Raw genomic sequence first — 27,986 nt, 5'->3', positions numbered from 1 at the left:
ATGAAATCTGGAGAATTTGGAGCCAAGGTTCTTCAACTCTTTGTCACATTCCTCCAACCATTCCAGAGTGATAGTCACTTTATCTTCATTAAACCTGTTCTGTACAATGTTTAGGTGACATCCATATGATGCCAGGACCAAAGATTTCCCACAGAAACATTGCCCAGAGCATCACACTGCCTCTGTTGACTGCCCTTCTTCCCAAAATGCATCCTGGAGCCCTCACTCCCAAGGTAAATGACACACAACCTGACATACATACTCTATACTTCACGCACCAGTCCTGATGCTCATGTGTCCATTGTAGGGACTTTCAGTAATGACCAGTGGTCAACATGGATACCCTACGAAGCTCCATACCAGACAAGTTATGATGCCTTGTACCTTCTGACGTTTATGCTATAGTAGATTTTTTGTGGGGACCAGGCCCTATGGTAAGCCTTGAGCTCTTATGACTTTGTCCCTGGTTCTTGTTACTAAAGCTACTTTTGGAAGCCTCTAGCCATGGCACACCAAGAAGTAATCACAAGGCCTACCTTTTTAAAGATGTTCTGACCCCGCCATCTTGCCATCATAATTTAGGCTTTGTCAAAGTCTCTTGTATTCTTAAGCTTATCAAACCTTCTGCTGCTAACACAACTAACTGTTGACTTGCTTGATCTCCTCCATCATATCTGACACTCTACTATCCCCACTTTTGGTACCATCATATATTATTTGAAATGAGAGATTTTCAAGGATCGCTACAAAATTTCCAAACATCTTGAGTTTGACCAAACCTGAGATTTTTGGGGTTTGCTATGCAGGAATTTCTATTATACTCTTGAGTCTCTTCAGATTATGAGTATGATAAGTGGTGGCCGGGAGAAAGTATGGTATAATATAGAAACACTGATTCCCACTTTCACCTTTTCTAGGCTTACATGAACCAATGGACCAATCCCAGGTCTCACCGGTCCTCCAGGGCATCACAGGAATGGCCAGAAGAAGCCGAAAGAGGACGGAAGAGGCTGGGAATGTGCACAAGGGAACCCAAGAGATGGGAGTTAAAGTGAATACAGTCAATTTTTACTGCACCTTCTTTGGGCATCTGCCTATTATACTCTGAGGTCTGAAAATAAAATCACTTTTGGTTCAGACCAAACAAGTTTGATCCAAAAATAAAACAGGTTGGTGAATTTCGCAAATTTTTGTGAAAAAAATACAACAAGATTCACCCATCTTTATTTGAGATGCTTCAAATAAGTAGTGTTCCAGGATGAGGTATATGGGGGTTCAGCTAGGAGTGTGTTCCAGGTGCTGGCTTCCAAGATGCGATGCCAACAATCCCTACCTCTTACCAGGGCACTTACATACCGGGCTAGAGCAGCAAACCAAATTTTTGCCATAAGTTGTGGGAAACCTAGTTCTTCTGGGACAGGGATTAACCCTATCACCCTGTACGTGTTGTGCGCCAGTTCTTTACCCCATAAAGTAGGTTCTAAATTCATCAATGGGGCACACACCTTGGTCTCTGAATCTACCGAAGGCTTAGAAATGTCGGATAGCCCTTGGCTTTATTTTCAAAATGTTATAAAATGAGATGCATTTGGTGTTATTTTGGTGATGGGGCTTCATAAAACCAAACTTTGACCAGTGGACATTTTTTTGTGTTGCCCATTTGAGCTGACAGCCCAAAGACATATCTTACCTTTCACCACTACACTGGTGCCATCCGGGTTCTGCCATGAATCAGACTTTTTACCAGAGGGATGGATTGTCAAACGACAGCAGAAATTCAGCTCATCCTCCCTCCGTAAATTCATTACAGTAAGAGATGACGTCCTGGCTCTCCAATCATACTGGACTGAAAGTCTTCCTTGATATTGGAGGGATGTGAAATTTCTGTAAGAACTGTAAATTTCTTCATTTTCTCTTCCACAAAAATGTTTAGAACTTGCTTTCACTGTAAAACTCCCTGAGAAGGAACTTCCAATCTCCGAGTAGGTGAAACTGCAAGGAATAGTGATGGACTCTCCCACGAATGACTCTCTTCTGATGGGCTGATCTACACAAAATTGTGCCCAGGATTCATGGTAAAGACCTTTGGGCAGAATGATAAAAATTAGTAAAAAACAGATTTATGGAGACATCAAAACAGACAAGAACGAAATTAGGTTGATGAAATTCTATTTACCAAAATACAGTTGACCGGTTGAGGAACGACCTACAAAATTTTGGATCTGTAACTGTGTCCCACTGTCTGATGACAAATTTTTCCATTAGTATCATGCGCATGCGCTGTTCCTGTTCCTGCAGCCAAGTTCAGGCACATTGTTGCTTCTTGTCGTGACTATGATGTCTACACCTGGGTGAACCTGTACCACTGGTTGACTACCTATCAACTTTTTCCAACATATCTGTCTTATCAAATATTTGTATCTCCCATGAAATCACAATTATGACGCAATTCTTCTCTTTAGGCTAGGGTTACCTGGTGAAATGTGTCACGGTGTCACGGGACACGGCATGTAATCAATAAAGATATTAGATCCAGCTATTAGATGGTCTCGTAAGAACAATGGAGGCCCAGGGGAGATGAAGAGAAACGGAACATAGTCTCTTTCCCTCATTTCTCCTCCCAGCTTTGAGGGCTTCTTTGGTCTTCTTATGACCTCCTTGGTCCCGTGACTGGGCATTGGCAATCATGTGGATTAGTCAAAGTCATAACTCGGTGGTCCCCTAAGGCCACTTAAGTTGTCCAGGAGGCTGGAAGAGAAGTTAAGACTTCTCCTAAAGAAACACCAGATGTCACAAGGTATCCCAGGAGAAGTGAAGGAAGTTGAGAAGAGCAGTTTTTATTTCTCTCTCCTTGGCCTCCTCGTATTATACACTGAAGAGATTAATATAATAATGATTTGTGATAGAGAACCCAATAAATCTTGGGTTTGGCCACATAGTACAATAACAGACCTTCCAGTTTTGACCAAACTTCACTAACCTCCCTAGTATTAGTAAACTTTGCTAATATCAACAAAATGTATGTTAAGTTTGCCCATCTTTAGTCAAAAGTTCGCCCATTTCTAATCCCAAAATTCTCATCCAAAAGTGGGCTCCACCTAAGAATGCTTTGGAGCCACAGCTCTTAGGGTCGTAATGGATGCCAAGTTCCAATGCCCTTAACGCCATAGTGTAATTTACTTCTATCCTGACCATCCATTCATCAGATCATCAATGTCTTCTCAAGCCTTAATGGGGAAGCTGCTGTTGTCTTCTTCTGGTTATTGCTCTGGTGTTTTCACCATCATTCTCTAAATGTTAGAGTCAGTTGAGTGTGAAATTCCCAGGAGATCTGTGGTTCCTGATATCATCTCGTCAGATACCAGAAAACACGTGTAACTGTATAACTGATACAAACCACACACTTCCCCTTTTTGAAGTTTGACCTGACTCTCTTGATCACATTGGTGACCTTTATGGATCTAAAAATGTTTATATGTGGGGTTGCGATGCACTGTCCTTGAGCATCTCGTACAATGATTGACCAAACTGTCCTCAATTGTTTTGTAGACATCTGGTGGTAATACTAAGGTTATGGCTCCACTACAAATTTGGTTTACACTACAATTCTTATCATTCTGTGAACACAAACATTTTCTATGGTAAAAAGTTGCAAACCCATTGTAAGTAGAGATGAGCGAACAGTGTTCTATGGAACACATGTTCGATCGGATATCAGGGTGTTCGATGTGTTCGATTCGAATCGAACATCACGTGGCAAACTCCAAAAAAATTTGATTCCCCTCCCACCTTCCCTGGCGCTTTTTTTGCACCAATAACAGCGCTGGGGAGGTGGGACAGGAACTACGACACCGGAGGCATCGAAAAAAATCGGAAAAAGTCATTGGCTGCCGAAATCAGGTGACCTCCATTTTAGACGAATAGTGGATTTCAAATCTGGGTCATATGAGAATGTGAACTTTGTGACTAAGAGACAGGGATAGCTGTACAGGCAGGGATAGCTAGGGATAACCTTTATTTAGGGGGGAATGTTATTAAAAATAACTTTTTGGGGCTCTATCGGGGGTGTAATTGTGATTTTTGTGAGATAAACTTTTTCCAATAGGAATGCATTGGACAGCGCTGATTGGCCAGAGTACGGAACTCGACCAATCAGCGCTGGCTCTGCTGGAGGAGGCGGAGTCTAAGATCGCTCCACACCAGTCTCCATTCAGGTCCGACCTTAGACTCCGCCTCCTCCGGCAGAGCCAGCGCTGATTGGTTGAATTCCGTACTCTGGCCAATCAGCGCTGGTCAATGCATTCCTATGGATTCCTATATTCACGCTCGGCTCTGCTACATCACACACTCGGCTCTGCTATATCAGATGGGCTGACTGGCACACGGTGTAGTTCAGCAGAACTGGCTCAGCACTGCTAAGTCTCTGCATTCGCATAGGAATGCATTGGCCAGGCGGAGTCTAAGGTCGGACCTGAATGGAGACTGGTGTGGAGCGATCTTAGACTCCGCCTCCTCCAGCAGAGCCAGCGCTGATTGGTCGAATTCCGTACTCTGGCCAATCAGCGCTGGCCAATGCATTCCTATGGGGAAAAGTTAGCTTGCGAAAATCGCAAGCTGACAGGGATTTCCATGAAATAAAGTGACTTTTATGCCCCCAGACATGCTTCCCCTGCTGTCCCAGTGTCATTCCAGGGTGTTGGTATCATTTCCTGGGGTGTCATAGTGGACTTGGTGACCCTCCAGACACGGATTTGGGTTTCCCCCTTAACGAGTATATGTTCCCCATAGACTATAAGGGGGTTTGAAACCCGTTCGAACACTCGAACAGTGAGCGGCTGTTCGAATCGAATTTCGAACCTCGAACATTTTAGTGTTTGCTCATCTCTAATTGTAAGTATTAGTGTGTGACTCTTACACCCATATGGACACGTTGAATGGTGGTTGCAGTATCACACAATTGTGCCACGATCTACATGTAGCTGAATGTTTCCTAAGACTCTCATAAAAAAAAAAAAGTTTAAAAAAATTTGCTCTATCCATCGGGTTTGGTTTCCACCATATATATACATATCCTCTCCACCAATGCTACATCACTCCTTTCAGATCTTAAATCGAGGTAGATCTTCCTTGGACCGCAGATGTGAGGGTACATTTCTTCACCTGTTGTGTTGTCTCCTTCTGTGTTGGACCTTTTTCGAGAGGTCTTCAACATACTCGTTCCTCTTAAGTTGGGGCTTTTTGAATCTCTCTTCCTAGCCTACAAGGCACTAACCAAGTGTTGGATGGTGACCTTCAACCCTATCCCAATGGTTTGACTTGCTTAATAATATAATGGTCATGAAAACATGGTGTACCATCATTGGCCCTGATAAATTCCTGAAGGTGTGGGGTGCATAGATATAGTGTTTGGGGGCTCCAAAGGTCCATCCAGGAAACAATCATTATTCGTTTGAGAATAGTATTTCCCAACTAGAGGTGAGAGAACTAGTTCATAACAAGCAGGAATCATTACAAATTTTCCAAAAATTTGAGGTTTGTCACCCTTAAATATTATCAAAGCCCAGTATATAATAAGCAGAGGTCAAAAGGAATGAAAGTCATGGGTCCTAGAGGACTTTGTAGACATTGGCATCCCCCATATGACCTATGAGACCAAATCATAGCTCCTCTGAGTCCTGTGATGTTATCCAGAGGTTGGTAGAGGCCAGAAGACAACCAAAAAGGACTCTATGAAGCACTACAAGGGTGCCCAGAAGAGGTGAGGGAAGGTATCAGTGTTTAATATGTTTTCGCAACTTCTCCAGGTCTCCACTCACTATACTCCGGGGACACGTCCACTGGGGACACTTTTGCTTTGGACCAGAAGGAAACAGTAGGACAGACCTTTCAAGGACAGAGCATAAAATAATATGATTATTCAGTAGCCAATGGCTATTGCTGGTATTGTAATGGAGCCATGATGCCTGTAATGCGGCACCTAACTGCTAAGTGATGATTCAGGGAAACCTTGTGAAACCACAAGGATAGTTAAAGGGGAAGTATTATGTTTTGGAACACGTCTGGAGTAAAAAAATATTCACTTTGATTTCAGCTCGCTGACCACATTATGACAGGTGGCAAGCCACAGTACACAACATAGAAAGAAAAACCACATTGTGTAGGTTGTGAGCCACGTGACTGACAACACCTGACAACAAACATTATTAAAGGGGTTGTCCATGATTTATAAGAAACTCAGGGGTGGCTGGGGTGGGCGTAGAACAAACAAAATTCATACTCATCTAACCCCAATGTACAGTCCAAGTCTTGTTTCCCTCCCATGATGGAGCCACAAGGTTAACATGGTCGCTAAAACCAATCAGTGGCCTCAATGGTCACTGTAACAGAACCAAGTGACGTATCAGAGTGACATCACCAGCCCTTCTAGAAAACGGCTGAGCCAGTGATTGTTCTCAGTGGTCCTGTAGGCCTCTCTGCTTCGGGACTGGAGAAACCTGGACAGGAGGGTATGGGGCCACGAGCTCTGGGACTACCCAAATATGATCTTTTTCTTTAGCCTGTTTTTAGTTTTACACCCACTCCAGTTGCTCCTGAAATTTGACCCCTTTAATCCTTCTATGAAATTTATGATACGTGTAAGATGGATGATGGGCTGTTGAGCATTGCACCACCACTGATTTAATGCAAATATCCAATGGCAATGTCCATGATGAAAGATAGTTCTAGTACTCCATCACAGGTATCTTTGGTCCTCTTCTGGCCTACAAGAGGACGTCAATAGCCCGAGGGGACTGCTGCTTCCCAATCTGAAACATGGGCAGCCCCCAGGGCCAATGGAAGAATCTTGAAGATGGCCATGAGAAAGCACCAGATCCGACAAAGTAGCCCAAGAGGGGTAATGGAAGTTGTGTATGAAGGTTTTTCATTATTTGCACCTCTCCTGGGCCTATTGTACTTTGAGGTCTGAAGAAAAATCTTTGGTTTACGCGAACCTGACATTTTTGGAAAATTCATAATAACCCTGACGTATTGTTAACCATCTCGGTTGTCTCTATTTACTGCAGGAAACTTGCAGAAAAGGATTTCCCACGTTGTGATACTATAATCTGGCCAGGAAGGGGTTTAGTAGGTGGTTTCTATAAGTCGCTACTTCCTCCTTCTCTAAGTGATGCAATGATTGGACGGACAGATAGGATTCTACAGAAATTATTGCTCACACACATATACAGTGTGACCTGACCCTACACACAAGCTCCACTTTTAGGTCGTTGGTGCTACATAATTTCCTAATATATCTATATGGTCGATGGTGCCCCAAATCCTCGGCATAGGAAAAGAGAAAGGATAATATGCAGATATGTTCTGACTGAGCTGTGGCCGACCCCCACAATTTTACCCAAAACAAAGTTGTCTTGTGCCTTATTTTGTATATAGTATCATTCAGGTGCCGGGAGAGGGAGGTGTACTTATGTCCAGTAAATCTAGTCCTTGCAGTGGGTTCGGAGCTCGGTATAGAAAAACAGATGTCCAACCACCAAGAAGACAGCATATACCAGGAAATGACAAAAATGAGCACTTAACCCCTAACAGTCACCTTAAAATTGCAAAATCCTCCCACAAATTGACACTTTTTTTTTGCAAATTTTGAGTTTGCAGCTCAGGTAAGTATTCCTGACACATAACTCCGCTGCCTTGTGTGCATTGTAACCCTTTAGCGATCTAACGTTTTACTCCTCTCTGCACTCAAGCTTTGTGCTGCGGTCAGCATTGACTGGTGCTCGGGAGTGGATTTGGTTCTACCACTGGAATACCCAGCAACCATGAGAACAGGGGTCCCCGAGTCTGTATGCAGGACTATAGCTGCATTCACTTCTATGAGACTGATCAAAATAGTCGAATTTAGGACTCAATTTGATCCCCATCAGTCCCCTATATGATGACTAGAGCTTTAGTCTAACAGTATATGTGCATTAGGAGGACCCACAACTATCCTGAAAGAGGTTGCAAAAGTCCAGGAGACCAACTCAGGGTCATCATTAGAGGTCATTTCAGATATGATACGTTCTATCAATGGCTCAATATTCTTTTCTGAAGTAGAGGAAAGTTTATTGATAATTAGAGATGAGCGAACACTAAAATGTTCGAGGTTCGAAATTCGATTCGAACAGACGCTCACTGTTCGAGTGTTCGAATGGGTTTCGAACCCCATTATAGTCTATGGGGAACATATACTCGTTAAGGGGGAAACCCAAATTCGTGTCTGGAGGGTCACCAAGTCCACTATGACACCCCAGGAAATGATACCAACACCCTGGAATGACACTGGGACAGCAGGGGAAGCATGTCTGGGGACATAAAAGTCACTTTATTTCATGGAAATCCCTGTCAGTTTGAGATTTTCGCAAGCTAACTTTTCCCCATAGAAATGCATTGGCCAGTGCTGATTGGCCAGAGTACGGAACTCGACCAATCAGCGCTGGCTCTGCTGGAGGAGGCGGAGTCTAAGATCGCTCCACACCAGTCTCCATTCAGGTCCGACCTTAGACTCCGCCTCCTCCGGCAGAGCCAGCGCTGATTGGCCGAAGGCTGGCCAATGCATTCCTATGCGAATGCAGAGACTTAGCAGTGCTGAGCCATTTCTGCTCAACTACACATCTGATGCACACTCGGCTCTGCTACATCTGATGTAGCAATCTGATGTAGTAGAGCCGAGGGTGCACTAGAACCCCTGTGCAAACTCAGTTCACGCTAATAGAATGCATTGGCCAGCGCTGATTGGCCAGAGTACGGAACTCGACCAATCAGCGCTGGCTCTGCTGGAGGAGGCGGAGTCTAAGATCGCTCCACACCAGTCTCCATTCAGGTCCGACCTTAGACTCCGCCTCCTCCAGCACTCTGGAGTACTCTGACCAATCAGTGCTGGCCAATGCATTCTATTGGCGTGATGAAGCAGTGCTGAATGTGTGTGTTTAGCTCAACTACACCGGTGGAGTAGTTGAGCTAAGCACACAGATTCAGCTCTGCTTCAATCAGCGCTGGCCAATGCATTCTATTAGCTTGATGAAGCAGAGTGTACACAAGGGTTCAAGCGCACCCTCGGCTCTGACGTAGCAGAGTCGAGGCTGCACAAGGGTTCAAGCGCACCCTTGGCTCTGATGTAGCAGAGCCGAGGCTGCACAAGGGTTCAAGCGCACCCTCGGCTCTGATGTAGCAGAGCCGAGGCTGCACAAGGGTTAAAGCGCACCCTCGGCTCTGATGTAGAAGAGCCGAGGGTGCACAAGGGTTCAAGCGCACCCTCGGCTCTGACGTAGCAGAGCCGAGGGTGCACAAGGGTTCAAGCGCACCCTCGGCTCTGATGTAGCAGAGCCGAGGCTGCACAAGGGTTCAAGCGCACCCTCGGCTCTGATGTAGCAGAGCCGAGGCTGCACAAGGGTTCAAGCGCACCCTCGGCTCTGATGTAGCAGAGCCGAGGCTGCACAAGGGTTCAAGCGCACCCTCGGCTCTGACGTAGCAGAGCCGAGGGTGCACAAGGGTTCAAGCGCACCCTCGGCTCTGACGTAGCAGAGCCGAGGCTGCACAAGGGTTCAAGCGCACCCTCGGCTCTGACGTAGCAGAGCCGAGGGTGCACAAGGGTTCAAGCGCACCCTCGGCTCTGATGTAGCAGAGCCGAGGCTGCACAAGGGTTCAAGCGCACCCTCGGCTCTGATGTAGCAGAGCCGAGGCTGCACAAGGGTTCAAGCGCACCCTCGGCTCTGATGTAGAAGAGCCGAGGGTGCACAAGGGTTCAAGCGCACCCTCGGCTCTGATGTAGCAGAGCCGAGGCTGCACAAGGGTTCAAGCGCACTTGAACCCTTGTGCACCCTCGGCTCTGCTACATCAGAGCCGAGGGTGCGCTTGAACCCTTGTGCACACTCTGCTTCATCAAGCTAATAGAATGCATTGGCCAGCGCTGATTGAAGCAGAGCTGAATCTGTGTGCTTAGCTCAACTACTCCACCGGTGTAGTTGAGCTAAACACACACATTCAGCACTGCTTCATCACGCCAATAGAATGCATTGGCCAGCACTGATTGGCCAGAGTACGGAATTCGGCCAATCAGCGCTGGCTCTGCTGGAGGAGGCGGAGTCTAAGGTCGGACCTGAATGGAGACTGGTGTGGAGCGATCTTAGACTCCACCTCCTCCAGCAGAGCCAGCGCTGATTGGTCGAGTTCCGTACTCTGGCCAATCAGCGCTGGCCAATGCATTCTATTAGCCCGATGAAGTAGAGCTGAATGTGTGTGCTTAGCACACACATTCAGCTCTACTACATCGGGCTAATAGAATGCATTGGCCAATCAGCGCTGGCCAATGCATTCTATTAGCGTGAACTGAGTTTTCACAGGGGTTCTAGTGCACCCTCGGCTCTGCTACATCAGATTGCTAAGTCTCTGCATTCGCATAGGAATGCATTGGCCAGCCTTCGGCCAATCAGCGCTGGCTCTGCCGGAGGAGGCGGAGTCTAAGGTCGGACCTGAATGGAGACTGGTGTGGAGCGATCTTAGACTCCGCCTCCTCCAGCAGAGCCAGCGCTGATTGGCCGAATTCCGTACTCTGGCCAATCAGCACTGGCTAATGCATTGTATTGGCGTGATGAAGCAGTGCTGAATGTGTGTGTTTAGCTCAACTACACCGGTGGAGTAGTTGAGCTAAGCACACAGATTCAGCTCTGCTTCAATCAGCGCTGACCAATGCATTCTATTAGCTTGATGAAGCAGAGTGTGCACAAGGGTTCAAGCGCACCCTCGGCTCTGATGTAGCAGAGCCGAGGCTGCACAAGGGTTCAAGCGCACCCTCGGCTCTGATGTAGTAGAGCCGAGGGTGCGCTTGAACCCTTGTGCACCCTCAGCTCTGCTACATCAGAGCCGAGGGTGCGCTTGAACCCTTGTGCAGCCTCGGCTCTGCTACATCAGAGCCGACGGTGCGCTTGAACCCTTGTGCACACTCTGCTTCATCAAGCTAATAGAATGCATTGGCCAGCGCTGATTGAAGCAGAGCTGAATCTGTGTGCTTAGCTCAACTACTCCACCGGTGTAGTTGAGCTAAACACACACATTCAGCACTGCTTCATCACGCCAATAGAATGCATTGGCTAGCACTGATTGGCCAGAGTACGGAATTCGGCCAATCAGCGCTGGCCAATGCATCCCTATGGGAAAAAGTTTATCTCACAAAAATCACAATTACACACCCGATAGAGCCCCAAAAAGTTATTTTTAATAACATTCCTACCTAAATAAAGGTTCTCCCTAGCTATCCCTGCCTGTACAGCTATCCCTGTCTCATAGTCACAAAGTTCACATTCTCATATGACCCGGATTTGAAATCCACTATTCGTCTAAAATGGAGGTCACCTGATTTCGGCAGCCAATGACTTTTTCCAATTTTTTTCAATGCCCCCGGTGTCGAATTTTGGCGCACTTTACCACGCGGTGTTCGATTCGATTCGAACATGGCGAACACCCTGATATCCGATCGAACATGTGTTCGATAGAACACTGTTCGCTCATCTCTATTGATAATCCAATTTTAGAAAACGGAGCCTACACAGATTCTTATAAGGTCCCATCTAGTCTTCTACGAGGTAGTGGAAACCTATGAAGGACACCCCTTCCCTAGAAGAAATATACCATGAAAAAGAAGTCTCCAAAGATCGATCCAACGTTAGACCCTTCAACACGGAGTCCACGACCTACATCTACGGAGCAGTCTGGTAGACATGTCTAGAAGCTTGGCCAAATCCCTTACTACATCATAGACTCTGACCCAACAGCACAATCTCAGCCATGTAACAAAAAAGACAAGGTCATGACATAGACAGTGCGGTATATCACTTACCCCAGATCAACCCTACGAGCAGTGCGCAGGACATGGTGACAACCGGTTAATGGAGATATCTGCGAAAGAGACAAGAAGAAAGAGGAACCAAACAGAAGCTAAACATGTCACAAAATCTAGAAGAGGATTACAAAAATAGACTTCCCTTTTTACAGGATCTTTATAGGAGGATTGCCCACTAGATGGTGTTGTTGGATCCTCAGAATTGCTTGTGGGACGTATATAGAGGGTGCTGGACTGCCCAACTGGATAGGGATGTGACCGATAGACTGGTAGCCAACATATAGTTCTACACATAGTCTTGCGACCTTATGGAACTCTTATTTGGGTAGTTCACGTACGTGTTAGGATTCTCAATTTAGCTTCTATACATTTTAGGTTATCATGTCAACCTGGGAAGTTTCTGCAGTGCTTATCCAATCACCAGCTGAGGTGACAGATATAAGACCCCACCCCCCTGACCAAGGTGCCGACTGTCATCTGTATTGGATTGCTTTACTGGCCCTCGGCTTGTTCTTTGGTAATTCATTTACCTGCTGATTCTGTTATTGACGTACCCATTTGGATTTGACCCTTGGCTTTCTACCTGATTCTGTCTCTGACGTCTTCTCCTGGTTTTGACCCTTTTGACCTAGATGACTATTCTCCTCTTTCTGATCTGCCCTGTAAGTCAGTTGTCGGTTCTGGTTTGATTTCAGTTTCTAGAGTATTTATTACCTATACAGTTACTGAATGGTAGTGATAACACACTGGACACATTCATATGAGAATATATCAACTTGACAAGTTCTAAATCTTTAGTGAGAAGGGCGCCCAACCGTAATATGAGCAAATAACATCATACTAGATATCTACAGTCTAGCTGCGAGAGGAGAGCTATTTAATGTTTCCTTCCTCCTGCTAACATTTCGATATATTGTGGTTGAAAGATGGTAAAATACTTGGTATCAATACAAGGTTGGCTCGGCTTCCTCTTTGTTAGTTGTTTTTTTTTATTTTATTTTCAAGATTTGCCCTAAACTTGTAACTTCTATAACTTTTTAGCTGATCCTTGTCAGACCTGAGAGTCACCATGTTTAGTGATTATCCAGGTGACAGTAGCGTGAATAGGCAACAGAGTAGCAGGTCAATATAATGTAGCAGTAGCAACAGCCTTATGAGCCCATACAGTCACCCAGTGGCACAGTGTCAAGATGCCAGCAGCGCGAGTAGGCCACAGAGTGACATGTTGATATATTGTTGAGGTAGCAACAGCCTTAGGAGGCCATACAGTGACCCAGTGGCAGAGTGGCAGAAGTGGCAGCAGTATGAGTAGGCCACAGAGTGGCAATTTTATATAATGTAGTGGTAGGAACAGCCCATACAGTGACAAAGTGGCAGAGTTTGGTGATGGCGAGTCAATATAATGTGGAGGCTCAACAGCCTTAGGAGGCCATACAGTGACACGTTGAGAACGTGTGGTACTGCAGCATGGATCATTTAATCTGTTGAACCAGGTATTGCTGGGTGGAAATCCTGGCCGATCCATGCCTGATTCATCTTCAAAAAGGTGAGTGTTTCCAAATTTTGGGTGGACAAGCGAGTTCTCCTTGGGGTAACTGTGACCCGCTCTGATGCCACACTACAGGCCAGCCAGGACAGCTTTTCAGACAGCGAGAGATGATCCTTTAATAGTCCCACCACGGGGAAATTCAGGGTGTTCAGCAGCATAATGATACGGTAATATTACCAGAAGAAAAAAATACACATATAAGCTCAGAGTAGCAGATACAGAAGATACTAGGACTCATAGCAACTAAAAAGATAAACTTCAGGATCATTTAGTTCTCTGTGCGGAGTGTCTTCGCTTAGCCTGATGTTGATTATACAGTCTGACCGCGGTTGGGAGGAGGGACCTCTGATAGCTCCTTCTCACACTTTGGGTGAAGCAGACGGTCACTGACAGTACTGCCCAGTGCTGTCATGGTCTCATACATGGGATGGGAGATGTTCTCCAGCATGGAGCTCACCACGGACAGCTCCTTTGGTCACCCACCACCTTTACTGGTTTCCAGGGCAAACTCGGCCAGCTCTTGGTGCCAGGATTTTGGTTTTTTTTAATCATTTTGGACCATTATAGGACATCTTAACCCCTTCATATCAGGTGGCAGACTCTTACACAATGTACAGATGAAGGATGGATGAAGGATGAATTTTAGGAGTCTCAGTATGGTAATATTATTCAGGAGAGTTCTTGTACCTCGTGAATTGTGTGTGACTCCGTTGCGACCTGTCACTTCCACGTTGTCAGTGGTAATGTCTCCTGTGTCTCGATTCCGACCCATGGGGTCCATCGATTACACAAGTACCAGCGAGAGACACGGAGCCCCTTATGTTTTACCTCTACCTTCATAATGTCCCCGGTGGGAATTGTCACTATGGTAATAAACGCTGGTCACGATATGACATCCAGATGGGGACTGAGAATAGGATGTTACTATCATGTGCTGTAGGTATACGGTATATATAGAGGAGAGTGTGTATAGCAGGAGTGCAATGCATCAGCTATAGAGTACAATGAGGTAAGTCTCAGGTAGATCTCCATGCCCAGTCCTGTACCTGCTGACGGTCTATCACTGGCGCTCTATGGATGTTTTTTTTTTTCTCATTTTTACTGTTTATTTTTGAATTTTTTTCTGCAGTTTATTTTTGACTGAAAACAGCTTTATTTACAATTAACGATCACATCACAACCATATGCAACGTAGCACAGGCTGGGACACGGTAGAGTAAATATGGACAGGATACACAAGTGCAGTATACAGTAAAGGAGTAGATCCTACCCCGGTGTAATAAAACTTCACATCAGGCAAGCAATAGGGAATGGGGGATTGGGAAGAGGGTCACAGGGCCAAAGCTTTATTCCAAAACAGCACAGGAGAGGGGAGGGGTCGATTCTCTTCTTCATCGATGTTCGGACTGTCCATGATGAAATAGTCTGATCCGAGCCTCCTAGATGGGCCATTAATAGACAACACCACTAGGGGTAAGATATAGGGGTGAGCGATCGGGATCGGAAAAGATCGGATTCCGATCGGCGATCGAGTAAATTTCACGATTGCGATTGGAATTCCGATCCCAATCTTTTCCAGCGTGATCGAGGTTGGAGGTTATCTCAAGATCGGCTCAACCCTAAAAGTGACTTTTCCCATAGAGAAGCATTGACTAGGGTTGAACGATCGGGATTGGAAAAGATCAGATTCCGATCGGTGATCGAGCAAATTTCACGATCACGATCGGGATCGGCTGGAAAATGAACGGAAATCGGATTTTAAAATCGATCCTGAAATCTCAAGATTGGCTCAACCCTAGTAAGATGATTTTTCGCAATGTGTTTTGTAAGGTTTGTACAATGGGGATGGGAGGCCTTCTGGGACCCTCTTGCAATGTAGGGGGAGGAGTTATGTGGCCACATAGGTTCCCTCCTCCTCTGCTGATGGGGTGCAACTAAATGTAGGATTCTCAGTGGCTGAGAGACGGGTGAAAGTGGAGAGCAAGACTGGGACCATAAGCTTTGGCAATAGAGAACCATCGATTTTAGGGCCTTTTGACTCATTGCTCTCATTTAAGGAGTGTGCAATAGACAACATTTTTGTGCACTTTTTTGCACTTAGGTGTAAAAAACATTGCATTGTTAAAAGTGATGTGTGCAGTGTAGCAGTGTTGTTTATGTACAATATATGGTAGCATTAGGTATGTGTACAATGTAGCAGTGTTATTTATGTACACTATATGGTAGCATTAGGTATGTGTACAATGTAGCAGTGTTATTTATGTACAATATATGGTAGCATTAGGTATGTGTACAATGTAGCAGTGTTATTTATGTACACTATATGGTAGTATTAGGTATGTGTACAATGTAGCAGTGTTATTTATGTACAATATATGGTAGCATTAGGTATGTGTACAATGTAGCAGTGTTATTTATGTACACTATATGGTAGCATTAGGTATGTGTACAATGTAGCAGTGTTATTTATGTACAATATATGGTAGCATTAGGTATGTGTACAATGTAGCAGTGTTATTTATGTACAATATATGGTAGCATTAGGTATGTGTACAATGTAGCAGTGTTATTTATGTACAATATATGGTAGCATTAGGTATGTGTACAATGTAGCAGTGTTATTTATGTACAATATATGGTAGCATTAGGTATGTGTACAATGTAGTTGTTATGATTGGTAGGATATCTTAAAAAAAAAATTAATAATAAATATCCTGCAGAGCCCACTGGCCTTTGAACCGCAAGGTACCCTGGTGTGAACAAGGCCCGGGCTACACCACCAACTGAGTGCTCCCTGTTTCCTCACAGGGAAGTTATCACTGTAGAACAAAACACCCACAAATGAATGATAAAGTCTTGCTGTTACTGCACTGCAAGAAAAACACAAACCAATGACTATGACTGTGTGACTCCCCGTAGCTCACTGGGCCACATCCACCACAGCCGCCTGCTGATTGCCTAAGGTAGGAGATTCCCCAAATACTGACTAAGGAAAGGGATTCCCATAATTTTAACCAAAAGGGGCCTAGACTCTCACTACCTACCTAACTAGGCAGCTTGCTGCCAAACTAATGTACTGCACTGACGTGCACATATGGCATTTGGGGTTTGAGGCTACAGCAACGGAGAGCCCAAACCTGCCTCCTTAAACGTAGGGAAGGCGGCCCTGATCAGCCAGCCCAGGTGCCCATAGGCTAACACCACTGTCAGCAGACCGCTGCGAGGGGATTAACCCCATGCATGCTGAACTGAGCAGAAAAAGCAGAACAGGCTGCGACTCTGATCCGTTGGCCGCACATGTTGCACAGTCCTAACAGTAGCAGTGTTATTTATGTACACTATATGGTAGTATTAGGTATGTGTACAATGTAGTAGTGTTATTTATGTACACTATATGGTAGTATTAGGTATGTGTACAATGTAGTAGTGTTATTTATGTACACTATATGGTAGTATTAGGTATGTGTACAATGTAGCAGTGTTATTTATGTACACTATATGGTAGTATTAGGTATGTGTACAATGTAGCAGTGTTATTTATGTACACTATATGGTAGTATTAGGTATGTATACAATGTAGCAGTGTTATTTATGTACACTATATGGTAGTATTAGGTATGTGTACAATGTAGCAGTGTTATTTATGTACACTATATGGTAGTATTAGGTATGTGTACAATGTAGCAGTGTTATTTATGTACACTATATGGTAGTATTAGGTATGTGTACAATGTAGCAGTGTTATTTATGTACACTATATGGTAGTATTAGGTATGTGTACAATGTAGCAGTGTTATTTATGTACACTATATGGTAGTATTAGGTATGTGTACAATGTAGCAGTGTTATTTCTGTACACCATATGCTAGCATTAGTTATGTGTACAATGTAGCAGTGTTATTTCTGTACACCATATGCTAGCATTAGTTATGTGTACCATGTAGTAATGTTATTTCTGTACATCATATTCTATCATTAGTTATGTGTACCATGTAGTAATGTTATTTATAGGTAGTATATGGTAACATTAATTGTGTGCAAAGTATGAAATTCTTCTGTATTATTATGTGTACAGTAATACATTACATTTTAATATAATACATTTTATTTATATAGCGCCAACATATTCTGCAGCGCTGTACAATTTATAGGGTTCAGATACAGACATACATAACAAAGAACGTCATTTCACACAATGGGACTGAGGGCCCTGCTCAAAAAAGCTTACAATCTATGAGGTAGAGGGGGTGACACAAGAGGTAGCAGGGGCGGCATTGCTTATACAGTGTTCAGACAATTTTGTGCATTAGGAATTGTGATCGGCCTGTCTGAAAAGATGCGTCTTTAGTTTGCGTTTGAAACTGTAGAAGTTGGGAGTTAATCTGATTGTCCGGGGTAGAGCATTCCAGAGAAGTGGTGCAGCTCGGGAGAAGTCTTGTATACGAGCGTGGGAGGTTCTGATAATAGAGGATGTACAGTATTTTGTTATTACTTATATGTACAGAATGGCATCACTATATACCTTCATTGTAATGTGTCTTTTACTTGTATAACATGGCAGCACTATTCATAGGTACTATGTGGTAGCATTATAATAATAATAACAGAAGCATACTATAGATGAAAATAAGCAGAAACGCCAGTATAAAATTAGACAAGGGGATGGAGTGCAGTAGTATATGTAACTCATGTCTACTAGGTATATAGTAATTCACAGATACTCTATAGATCCCATTGGTTCCGGTTTTGGGCAGTGAAGAGTAAGGGAGTCTACATGGTATAGAATATTATATAGGTAAGAAATAGATACATTTTCTAATCTTCTTATGGCTCTAACGTCAGGCTGGTGGAGGTCATCTACAGGATCTTGTGGCAATTCATCCTACATTACCTGGTTCCTATATCCTATTCCATTGGACAGCGCTGTGCTCTGGATACTCCTGACCTCCTGGGCATCTCCGCTAGTGGAGACATCTTATTTGGAGCAGTTTTACCTCTTCACATGGAGAAAGAGTATCCCAAGCTTATGTACACTGAGAAACCAAGGCCAGCCATCTGCAAAAAGTAAGACGTGTCAATATTTCGGTATTTTACTCACCGTAGACATTACGTTTTGGGTGTTGGTTTTATTGTTCTGTTATTTAATTGTTAATATTTATTTGGTTTCATAATTAATATTTTTTTCTGTATTTAGATTAACCTTGGAAACGTACCTTCAGCTACATGTGGTAAAGTATGCCACCATGGAGATAAACAGCAACCCGGACCTTCTCCCCAACATCACCCTGGGTTATCACATCTATGATTCCTGTTCTGTACTACAGAGGGAGCTGGAGGGGACGATATGGATGATGACGGGAGATACTAAAGCTGTCCCCAACTTTCAGTGCCGGAGGAAAGAGAAACTAGCGGCTATCATTGGCCATTCTACCTCTACCTACTCCATCCTCATGGCCCATATTCTTGGGCTGACCAGGTATCCACAAGTAAGATGAAAGGCCAATCTTGGTTTTCCAAAAGAGCAATACATTTTGTGGTTATATTTTACTTCCTTATCTTGATATTTTACTTAAATTTTTTGGATAAAGTTTTTGGAAATTACTTTTTTGAGTTGTGTATAATCTAATCTGCAGACTGTACAACACTGGATAGACGAGGGTGCAGAGGCTAAAGAATCTACTAGGGTGTGGAGGCTAAAGAATCTACTAGGGTGTGGAGGATAAGGAATCTACTAGGGTGTATAGGCTAAGGAATCTACTAGGGTGCAGAGGCTAAAGAATCTACTAGGGTATGGAGGCTAAAGAATCTACTAGGGTGTGGAGGCTAAAGAGTCTACTAGGGTGTGGAGGCTAAGAATCTACTAGGGTGTGGAGGATAAGGAATCTACTAGGGTGTATAGGCTAAGGAATCTACTAGGGTGCAGAGGCTAAAGAATCTACTAGGGTATGGAGGCTAAAGAATCTACTAGGGTGTATAGGCAAAGGAATCTACTAGGGTGCAGAGGCAAAAGAATCTACTAGGGTGTGGAGGATAAGGAATCTACTAGGGTGCAGAGGCAAAGGAATCTACTAGGGTGTGGAGGCTAAAGAATCTACTAGGGTATGGAGGCTAAGGAATGTACTAAGGTGTGGAGGCTAAGGAATCTACTAGGATATGGAGGCTAAGGAATCTACTAGGGTGTGGAGGCTAAAGAATCTACTAGGGTGTGGAGGCTAAAGAATCTACTAGGGTGTGGAAGATAAGGAATCTACTAGGGTGTGGAGGCTAAGGAATCTACAAGGGTGTGGAGGCTAAAGAATCTACTAGGGTGCGGACCTCCTTTGAAGAAGTCCTGGACCCCGGAATAGTTATGGACTGTTGGCAGTGGGGCTGTCGAGGCGAGATATTGTCAAAAATTGAGTCAGAAATCATTTACAGATGGGCAGTCAGGATATTGCAGGCCAAGGGGTGAAAAGGGAGCATAGGTTGGAGATAGCTGGGACCAGGAGTAACAGGTGAAGTGTCCCACAGTTATGGCAGAAACATTGTAAGGAGTCAAGGACAAGGTCAGGTATAGGAGCAAAAAAATTATAGGGAGTTTAGCTATAGGAGAGCCATAACAGCAGTCAGGGCCCACTTTTTTGAGCTGACCACCTACAAAACTCTACCACTGAGGCCTGTGATTGGGTTTCAGCAGTCACATGGGGCGTGCCGATGTCATGAAGTTTGTGTTAAAGTAAGAGACCCCTAAGTATAATAATAGCACTTCCAGTTTGGACTGAACACATTTGGTCCAAAACGAAACAGGAGGACGAATGTTACTTTACAAATTGTACCACATATGGTGAGATGCAGGTAAACAAATTGTCGCCCCCTCTCCCAGTGAACAAGCATTATCTGCTTACAATATGAAACAGCTTTAGAAAAGAATATTTCTAGAAAATGTCAATACTTTGTCAGTACTTTTAATATTGTGAGAAGGTGGCAGGCAGAGTGCTGGAGTATTCCAGGGTGGGTCTTGAGTAGGCCTCAGTCCAGGTGTGGGTCCTGGGCTCGTTACTGGGCCATAAAAGGCTGCAAATCCTGCACCCCAGGGCAGATCCTGGGCGTGAGAGGAGGCATCTCGGTCTATCCTGAAATACTGATAGACTGGTGAGACACATGTATTGTTAGCATTATACTATTTAGTTAGTGCTCGGACAAGCAGGGTTTTGTTTGACATATTTGTTTATATAGCTGTTTTTTCAAATAAACCTGTTTGCATCAGATATTGTGTCCCTGTCTCTGACTGGTTGGGTCCGCATCATTGCTGCTACTGAGCTACTTTCTCCACTATATATATATATTTTTTGTTTTTGGGTGGGGGGGGGGATGAAACTTAATGCCTTATTTTTTACCAACAGATAAGTCACTTGTCAACCAGTTCCCTTCTGAGTGATAAAACACAATACCCTTCTTTCTTTCGAACTGTTCCCAGTGACGCCTTCCAATCTAAAGGTCTGGCTCAGCTTGTTTTACATTTCAGCTGGACATGGGTGGGATTGGTGGCCTTGGCTAATGATTATGGTCAGCAAGGTATTCAGGTTATCAAGCAAGAAATCCTTAAATCTGGGGCGTGCGTGGAATTCACCGAGTACATTCAGATAGGTAAACCCGATAGTAACGTTCCTCATATTGGTCAGGTCATAAAAGACTCTACAGCTCAAGCCGTGGTTATCTTCTCTACTGATGTCCACTTCCTCCCCCTACTTGAAGAACTTTTGAGACTAAATGTAACTGAGAAGATATGGGTGGCCAGTGAAGCTTGGTCAACCACTTCTTTATTTTCCGCTAAAAAATTTGCCAAGGTTCTTGCAGGAACCATTGGTTTTGCATTCTACAGAGGTAATATTCCTGGATTCCAAAACTACCTGGATCACCTCGACCCTACCAGCCTACCAGAGAAACATTGGAACTGGATGTTCTGGGAAGCAAATGTTGGTTGCACCTTTTTAGACTTGGAAAACGTTGCATTTCCTGGACAAAGACCATCAAGAAACTGCACCGATAAAGATAACATTACAGATTTTCACATCTACTTAAGGCACGTGTCCAACATTCGCATGTCGTACAATCTTTATAGCGCCATTTATGTGATTGCCAAAACTTTGTACGACCTCAATACATGCAGATGGAGAAATGGACGTTCCGTTGACAAAAGCTGCTCAGATTTTTGGAACTTTACACCTTGGCAGGTAAATATTGGTGGTGATATAATTTTTTTTTACAGAGTGTTTAAATGGTTCTGGACCCATTGGAAATTCTGAGTTAGGGTGCATTCACACGATGTCTTTTGGCTCGTAATTTGGCACATAGACACAGCGGGAGCTTTTGGAGGCCTTATACGCGTATACGCTCCCATTGATTTCAATGGGAGCCGGGGCCGTATACGCCGCGCTATTTTGCGGCCGCCGCGTATACGGTCCCGGCTCCCATTGAAATCAATGGGAGCGTATATGGCCCGCAAAAGCTCCCGCGGCATCTATGTGCCAAATTACGAGCCAAAAGACATTGTGTGAATGCACCCTTAAGGGGGTTAAGCAAATAACCATATTTATCTGCTGTTCATAGGATAGGGGATACATTGCTGATCGGTGAGGGTCTGACTGCTGAGACCCACCCACAAGAGAATGGGAATGTTTGACCACTGGGAGGACGGCCGAACCCCCAGAGGATACCGATGCATTCATGCTCCCGGTCACTCCCGTAGAAGTCAATAGGGTGTGTCTTCATCTACCAGTGGTTACAGTAAGCTCATTCTCAGGATCATGCTGGGTTTCAGTGGTCAGTAGGGCTGAGCGATTGGGATCCTGATCGGCGATCAAGCAAATTTCACAATCGCAATCAGGATCGGCTGGAAAATGATCGGAAATCCAATTTTAAAATTGATCCTGAAATCTCAAGATCAGCTAAATGCTAGTGCTCAGACCTCCACCAATCAACAATGTATCCTCCATCCATTATATAACAGAGCTCTTGTAGCAGTACGGTCATGGCCATTCCTTCATTGGAGCAATAGTATTGCTTCAAAGAGATCATTTGGATATTGACAAAATGGCGATATCTCACTAGTGAAGGCAACAATTCATTCAGGTGATGTTTGAGTCAGGTGACTCTAAACTATCTTCGGGGTTGGGTTGCTATGGTGGATTCTGGTGACAGACGCATTTTCGTAGGTTATTTTCTGGTGATATATTACCTTTAAATGGTCACTAACTTTCCAAGTCAGTAATACAGCTAAATATAAGAAACTGTGTAATGTGTCTTAGCAAAAATGCTTCTTTCTCTACTTATCAGCCTCTTTTCCTCCTCTTCCTCAGCTCCCCTTTCCTCAGCTCACTGGAGTAAAGTACCAGATTATATGTGACTGTAGAAGTCTATGGAAAGGAGAGAGGGAAGGAGGGAGGAAGAGGCGAGTGAGAGAAAAACATGGTGCTGGAGCTTATAGTAAGTTTTCTATCTCACCCCAAGTTCTGTTGTTACATTCACACTGTTCAGTACTTCTCTATAATGTCCTCCGCACTGCTTCTAACAGAGAGTTAGTGAGATAAATCCCTTATTTTCTCTATGTGTTCTCTGTGGGAGACATTATACTAGTTGGTCTCCATCCACCAGGTCACAGACAACCGAGAATTAGACATGGACCCTACAGACTGCTAACACATGCAGAATCCAAGTGGAAACAATGTTATTCCCCATATATACTGTACATGGCTGCTTATCCTGAAGGGTTGGGTACGCTTTAAGGGTCAAAAGCAGCAGTTGCTCTATTTAGATATTGCGTACATCAGATTAGGAAATGTCTTTGATCTTTTAAAGGGGCTGTATATCATAGGGCGAGTACTCCACTAGAGACATCTCCATGAGCTAGCATGATGGCCAACTTGAGCGTTCCAATAATTACATATATTTTTCTGAATGCCCCTTGCAGTGGGAAATGTTCGGTTTGTGATGGCTTCCCCTGGCAAAAACTGATGTTCTCTAGATGTACTGGGGACTGGTCATTGCAGTATGAGAGGGGTTGTGACTGATAAGGTGGAACAACCAAGGGATTTTAGATGAATTCATCTCTACTAGATGTGGTAAATAAACAATATAAGATGTCTTACAATTCCTGCAGATTCTGAAATATATGAAGACAGCCAGAGTGACGCTCAGCGGTGGACGAGACATGTTTTTTGATATTAATGGAGACCCTCCTCCTGTGTACCACATAGTCAACTGGCAAATGGGCTCAGATGGTGGACTGGTCCAAGTCAACGTAGGACAATATGACTCCTCGTCTTTAATCATCAACAGAAGTTCTATAAGATGGAATGTGGATGACACCAAGGTACGCCTAGTATACATGAGCTACATGCTTGTAAATATTATTATTGTTATTAGAGATGAGCGAGTACTGTTCGGATCAGCTGATCTGAACAGCACGCACGCATTGAAATGAATGGAAGCACCTGGTACTTCCGCTTTGACGCTGGCCGGCCGCTTAACCCCCCGCGTTCCGGCTACGTCCATTCATTTCAATGCGTGCGTGCTGTTCAGATCGGCTGATCCGAACAGTACTCGCTCATCTCTAATTGTTATCATTTATTTTTAGAACACCATTAATCCCATGGTGCTGTACATTATTATAAGATAATCCTTTAATAGTCCCACAGTGGGGATACTCAGTATGTTACAGCAGCCTAGTAATACAGATACAGGATAATACACAGTAATATGTTACAGAAGTAGACACACATAAGCTGAGAAGAGAAGATATAAAAGGAGTCCATGGCAGCTAAGGAACGGAAGAGAAAGAAGGAAGACTTCATAGTCATAGTCATAATCATTAGCTTAGTTCTCTGTGCGGAGTGTCTTCGCTTGGTCTGATGTAGATAATCCCCTTCCCGACATGCGCCGTAATAGTACGGCGCATGTCGGGTCTGTAACTATGGCGACCGCCCGGGAGCCGGGCGGCCGCCATACCCGCCGGGTGTCTACTGCTTTAAGCAGTAGACAACCGGCTCTAATGCCTCCGATCGGTCCCCGGACCGATCGGAGGCAATAACCCCTCCGGCGCAGCGGTCAAAGGCGCCGGAGGCACCATTTTCCCGGCGGTGTATGGGCGCCGCCATTTTGGCCAGGATCGCCGGATCCTGGAGCATGCTCCAGGGCTCACGTCCCATTGCCATGACAGGCGGGAGCCTTGTACAGACTCCCAGGCTTGTCTGCAAATCCTCTCTTTTGCAGGCTGGTCTATGCAGCCTGCAAAAGAAAGGATGCTTTTTTGCAAGGCATTGCAATGCATTAGCATTGTAATGCATTGCATTGGTGATCAGACCCCCTGGGGTTCAACACCCCTAGGGGGTCTAATAAATGCAAAAAAAAAAATAAAAAAAAAGTAAAAAAAAAAAAAAGTAAAAAAAAATATAAAAAGAATTAAAAGTTCAAATCACCCCCCTTTCCCTAGAACACATATAAAAGTAGTTAAAAACTGTGAAACACATACATGTTAGGTATCCCCACATCCGAAATAGCCTGCTCTACAAATCTATAAAAATATTTTTCCTGTTCGGTAAACGCCGTAGCAGGAAAAATAGTCGAAAGTGCCAAACCGCCATTTTTTCACTGTTTTGATTCTGATAAAAATTTGAATAAAAAGTGGTCAAAGCAATAACATTTCCCGAAAATGGTAGAACTAAAAAGTACACCCGGCCCCACAAAAAAAGACGCCCTATGCATCCCCGTACACTTACGTATAAAAAAGTTACGGCCGTCGGAATATGGCGACTTTTAGAAAAAAAAAATTTTAACACAGTTTTGGAATTTTTTTTAGGGGTCAAAATGTAAATAAAACCATATAAATTTGGTATCCCTGGAACCATACCGAAACACAGAATATAGGGGACATGTCATTTTGGCTGTACAGTGAACGCCGTAAAACCAAAGCCCGTAAGAAAGTCGCAGAAATGCATTTTTTCTTCAAATCCACCCCATTCTGAATTTTTTTCCTGCTTCCCAGTACATTATATAGAATAATTAATGGTGGCATCATGAAGAAAAATTTGTCCCGCAAAAATTAAGACCTCATATGGCTCTGGGAGTGGAGAAATAAAAAAGTTATGGGGTTTAGAAGGAGGGGAGTCAAAAACAAAAAACGAAAATCAAAAATATTTCCTGATCTTCTTTCAGTCTCCTGGGCGATGTCAGCGGTCCTGGGTCACCTTGAGGCTTGTGATTGGACCTCAGCAGTCACATGGGGAACATTAATGTCATAACACTGTTACATGAGCTTCGTGAAATCGAAATACCGCAAATGACTACTATGGTCCACTCAGAGGCCACCACAATGATTCAGGGTCAATGACATTACCCTGGAGGATGGAAGTTGCCCAAAAGAGAACACAGGAAACCACAAAGGAGTCCAGAAAAGATTAGGGGATTTTATATTTCCACCCCTCCACTGGGCCCCTGCTTGTTATACTATGGGGTGTGGAGAGACCCCAGAGTATAGTAATGATTAGAGATGAGCGAGTAGTATTCGATCGAGTAGGTATTCAATCTAATACTACGGTATTCAAAATACTTGTACTCAATCGAGTGCCACTCGCTATTCGAATGGAAAAATTCGATGCAGAACCAGCGTTGATTGGCCAAATGCTATACAGTCGGCCAATCAACGCTGGTTCTTCTCCTACCTTTAGAAGTCTTCTCCGTGCAGTGTCCCCGTGGCATCTTCTGGCATCTTCTGGCTTTGACTGTAAGCGGCCATTTTCTTGTAGCGCGTGCATGCGCAGTCAGCTCTGCCCAGACCGGATGCATGGCAGAGTGAATTCAGAGCCAGAAGACGCCGCGGGGACGCTGCGCGGAGAAGACTTCTCGGACAATCCAGCCCAACCCTCACTTGTGGACTTGGTAAGTTCTATTTGATCGAATGTTGCCTACCCCTGAAACGAGCATTTTTACCCCATAGAGTATAATAGGATTCGATATTCGATTCGAGTAGTCGAATATTGAGGGGCTACTCGAAACGAATATCGAATCTTGAGTATTTAACTACTCGCTCATCTCTAATAATGACTATTTCCACTTAAGGTACTAAATCTACTTTTTCCAAAAATTTACTATAAAAAATAAACACTTGGCCTTCCCATTATGGCCATTTCCAAGACTGGCCTTGCCGACTGATCATGCAGTACTTAAAAAATGCTTCAAAAACGCTCTGGTATGTTATAAAATTTTTGCTTTTCTCTTTAGGTTCCAACTTCAGTCTGCAGTGAAAGATGTCCTCCAGGGTTCAGAAAAGCTCCACTTAGTAGAAAACCTACGTGTTGCTTTCAGTGTATCCCCTGTGCCCTCGGGGAAATTACTAATAACTCTGGTAAGTCACACTGGTGGGTGGGTGGGAGGGGGATTCAGCACCACCAGATTTACACCAAGAAACCTTCATAGATGGGAATAGTTGTGGCCCATCTGTGGTTGGCGCATGACAGGGATGTCTGGACCTGACAAATGTACTGGAACTCATCCAAGATAACTGAACGTTTCTGGGTAAATTTTCATTCTGGTGCATGGGACTTGGAAAGCAGGGCCAGTCCCATTAAAAAAAATCCCTACTAATAATGTAGATGTAAGTAAAATATCTTTTGTTCGTTGCAGATGCAAATGAATGTCTAAAATGTCCATGGGACCAATGGCCAAACCAAGAAAAAGATAAATGTCTACCAAAACTTATGGAGTACCTCTCTGACGAAAAGACTTTAGGCATCTTCTTGATGTCCACCAGCATCACGTCCTCCATAATTCCTTTAGTTGTCCTCGGCCTTTTAATTCATTACAAGGCTACTCCAGTGGTAAAAGCCAACAACTATGCTGTTAGTTGTCTTCTCCTGGTTGCCATGTCCCTTTGCTTCCTAACTTCTCTTGCTTTAATCGGATATCCAAACCATATCAAATGTCTTCTACGCCAAGTGACCTTTGGGATGGCCTTTGCATTCTGTGTCTCGTGTATCTTGGCCAAAACTGTTATGGTTATGATTGCATTTAGGGCCACGAAACCCAACAGTGGTCTGACGAAGTGGGCTAGACCTGAAGTATCATATCTGGTGATTGGCCTGGGGACATCTCTTCAGCTACTCATTAGTGTCACATGGTTATTGTTCGCACCTCCATACCCACAATACAACTTGAACGCAAAATCTGGTGTTATCATAGCTGAATGTAATGAAGGATCCCTCGTAGCCTTCTGGTGTACAATTGGTTATTTAGGTTTACTGGCCTTGGCTAGCTTTCTCGTGGCCTTCTTAGCTAGACATCTTCCTGGTAACTACAATGAAGCTAGATTCATCACCTTCAGCATGTTGGCTTTCCTAAGTGTTTGGGTGTCTTATATTCCGGCCTCGCTCAGCACCAGTGGTAAATATACAGTGGCCATGGAAATTTTTGCAATCATTTCCTCAAACTGGGCCATGCTGGGCTGTATGTTTGCCCCAAAGTGTTATATTATTTTGTTTCGACCCAATATGAACTCAAGAGAACACTTCCTGGGGAGGAGATAAA

The 27,986-nt window shown here is 44.1% G+C and overlaps 1 protein-coding gene across 1 annotated transcript; it reads left to right on the top strand.

Moving 5' to 3' along the window:
• LOC142202590 (extracellular calcium-sensing receptor-like) lies at nt 1–27,985 on the top strand. Its single transcript, XM_075272784.1, has 10 exons — nt 1–67; nt 115–233; nt 308–380; nt 918–1,051; nt 18,349–18,491; nt 18,622–18,913; nt 20,810–21,640; nt 23,566–23,778; nt 26,685–26,808; nt 27,087–27,985. Exons 1-10 carry the CDS (start codon nt 1–3, stop codon nt 27,983–27,985), a joined length of 2,895 nt encoding a protein of 964 aa, XP_075128885.1.
• The last annotated feature ends 1 nt before the right edge of the window (nt 27,986 follows it).

This window comes from Leptodactylus fuscus, chromosome 5, assembly GCF_031893055.1.
Source record: "Leptodactylus fuscus isolate aLepFus1 chromosome 5, aLepFus1.hap2, whole genome shotgun sequence".
NCBI classification, from domain to species: domain Eukaryota; kingdom Metazoa; phylum Chordata; class Amphibia; order Anura; family Leptodactylidae; genus Leptodactylus; species Leptodactylus fuscus.
This window is presented reverse-complemented; position numbering and strand designations above follow the sequence as displayed.

Excerpts from the sequence above, each read along its gene's own strand:
- LOC142202590 (XM_075272784.1), top strand. The coding sequence starts at position 1 with ATGAAATCTGGAGAATTTGGAGCCAAGGTTCTTCAACTCTTTGTCACA. Across the intron at positions 21,641-23,565 it reads GGAACTTTACACCTTGGCAG|ATTCTGAAATATATGAAGAC; the intron begins GTAAATATTGGT and ends CAATTCCTGCAG. Across the intron at positions 23,779-26,684 it reads GGAATGTGGATGACACCAAG|GTTCCAACTTCAGTCTGCAG; the intron begins GTACGCCTAGTA and ends TTTTCTCTTTAG.